Raw genomic sequence first — 1,434 nt, forward strand, 5'->3', positions numbered from 1 at the left:
CACTGTGACTACAGCCGCCACTCATTTTAGGAGATTTTCCCATACTTCCTGTTGAGTATCTAGCACAGGAAGTGATAGAAATTTTCTCAAATTGAACCCAGGCTGCAAAAAAGTTATTTCTGACTGTGGAAAGACTTAACATATATAAATTAGGCAGACAGTCGGCCCCTGTACATCTTCCATAACAAAGTCAGGTATTATTTGCTCCCCATCGTATCTATTGCATTGGATACAATGTAGAAAAATGACATTATGAGAGGAGATTCCTTGTAACCTACCTGTATCACATGACACGGCCTTTGTATGTCTACCGATGGGGGGGTGATATTTATCCCTGTGACAGTCCGCGTTCTATCCGATTATAAGAGCAGTTCCGTACCCGGTAATATTTCAGCTCTTCTATTATTCCCCCAGACCAGCTGAGTACAGGACGGAGAGCTGACAAGCAGATAACTCCGCCTGCGTTCCAGGAACACCCCCTGATGGTGGAATGGTAGCGCCCAAAGTACTTCCTGTTTACTTCCGCCTTGTGCACGCCTGGCCTGGAGGAAGAAGACAGCATGGCTTCTAGCGCGAAGAGGCGAGCTGTGGTGGAGGATGAGGATATGGAGGAAGAGATGGAAGGAGATGACGGGGATGAGGATTCAGACATCAGTGAGGATGAGGAATCCGAGGAAGACGAGGAGCTGGGTCAGGTGAGGACTCCCATACAATGCCAGGGCCTGTCAATGCTCGATAGTGACTGTACTGTGTGCCTGGGGTCACCTGCTGGGACTTGTAGTTCAATATGAAGGTAGCAGTGCAGGTTTTTCTGTCCTGGCCTGGTCAGTGTATGAATTGCTTCGTTTAAACTTGCATTGATAGCTTATGTAATATGTGACTGGTGTTCCATCTGTATATTCCTAGCAATGGGTCTGTGGTCATCAAACCATAAATGTTTAATTTAAAGGTTTTATGGGAGGAGTCATATGTAACATACGTGTGCAGATATATAGGGTTATTGTTATTATTACACAGTATTTATATAGCGCCAACATATTACGCAGCGCTGTATATAGCCCATTAGCCATGTCACCAGCTATCGCTCAAAGGAGCTCACAATCTAATGTCCCTATCATAGTCATATGTCTTTATTACAGTCAGTTTAGAGGGGAAGCCAATAAACCTAACTGCATGTTTTTGGAATGTGGGAAGAAACCGGAGTACCCAGAGGAAACCCACACAAATACGGGGAGAACCTGCAAACTCCATGCAGATAGTCCTGGCTGAGATCCAAACCTGGGACCTGCAAAGGCCAGAGTGCTAACCACTAAGCCACCCTGCTGCCCTATCTACAAATATTTCGCCTTTCCTGGTTACTGATAAATTTGGTAATGCCATTTAAATTTAAAGCTCTACTTGTTATTTACACATTTTATTTATTTATTTTACACC

General features: G+C 44.4%; 2 protein-coding genes across 2 annotated transcripts in view; one reads left to right on the forward strand and one right to left on the reverse strand.

Annotated features, from left to right (window-relative positions):
* The window catches only part of UROS (uroporphyrinogen III synthase), a 19,760-nt gene extending 19,276 nt beyond the window's left edge, over nucleotides 1–484 (reverse strand). The window contains exon 1 of the mRNA XM_072424683.1: nucleotides 279–484. The gene's annotated coding sequence lies outside the window, so the exon portion shown is untranslated. The remainder of the gene's footprint in view (nucleotides 1–278) is intronic.
* A 35-nt stretch (nucleotides 485–519) lies between these two features.
* The window catches only part of BCCIP (BRCA2 and CDKN1A interacting protein), a 15,957-nt gene continuing 15,042 nt past the window's right edge, over nucleotides 520–1,434 (forward strand). The window contains exon 1 of the mRNA XM_072424682.1: nucleotides 520–695. Within this exon, the coding sequence (XP_072280783.1) occupies nucleotides 561–695 (135 nt within the window). The 5' untranslated portion in view covers nucleotides 520–560. The remainder of the gene's footprint in view (nucleotides 696–1,434) is intronic.

The sequence above is a fragment of the Pyxicephalus adspersus genome, chromosome 10 (genome assembly GCF_032062135.1).
Source record: "Pyxicephalus adspersus chromosome 10, UCB_Pads_2.0, whole genome shotgun sequence".
NCBI lineage: Eukaryota > Metazoa > Chordata > Amphibia > Anura > Pyxicephalidae > Pyxicephalus > Pyxicephalus adspersus.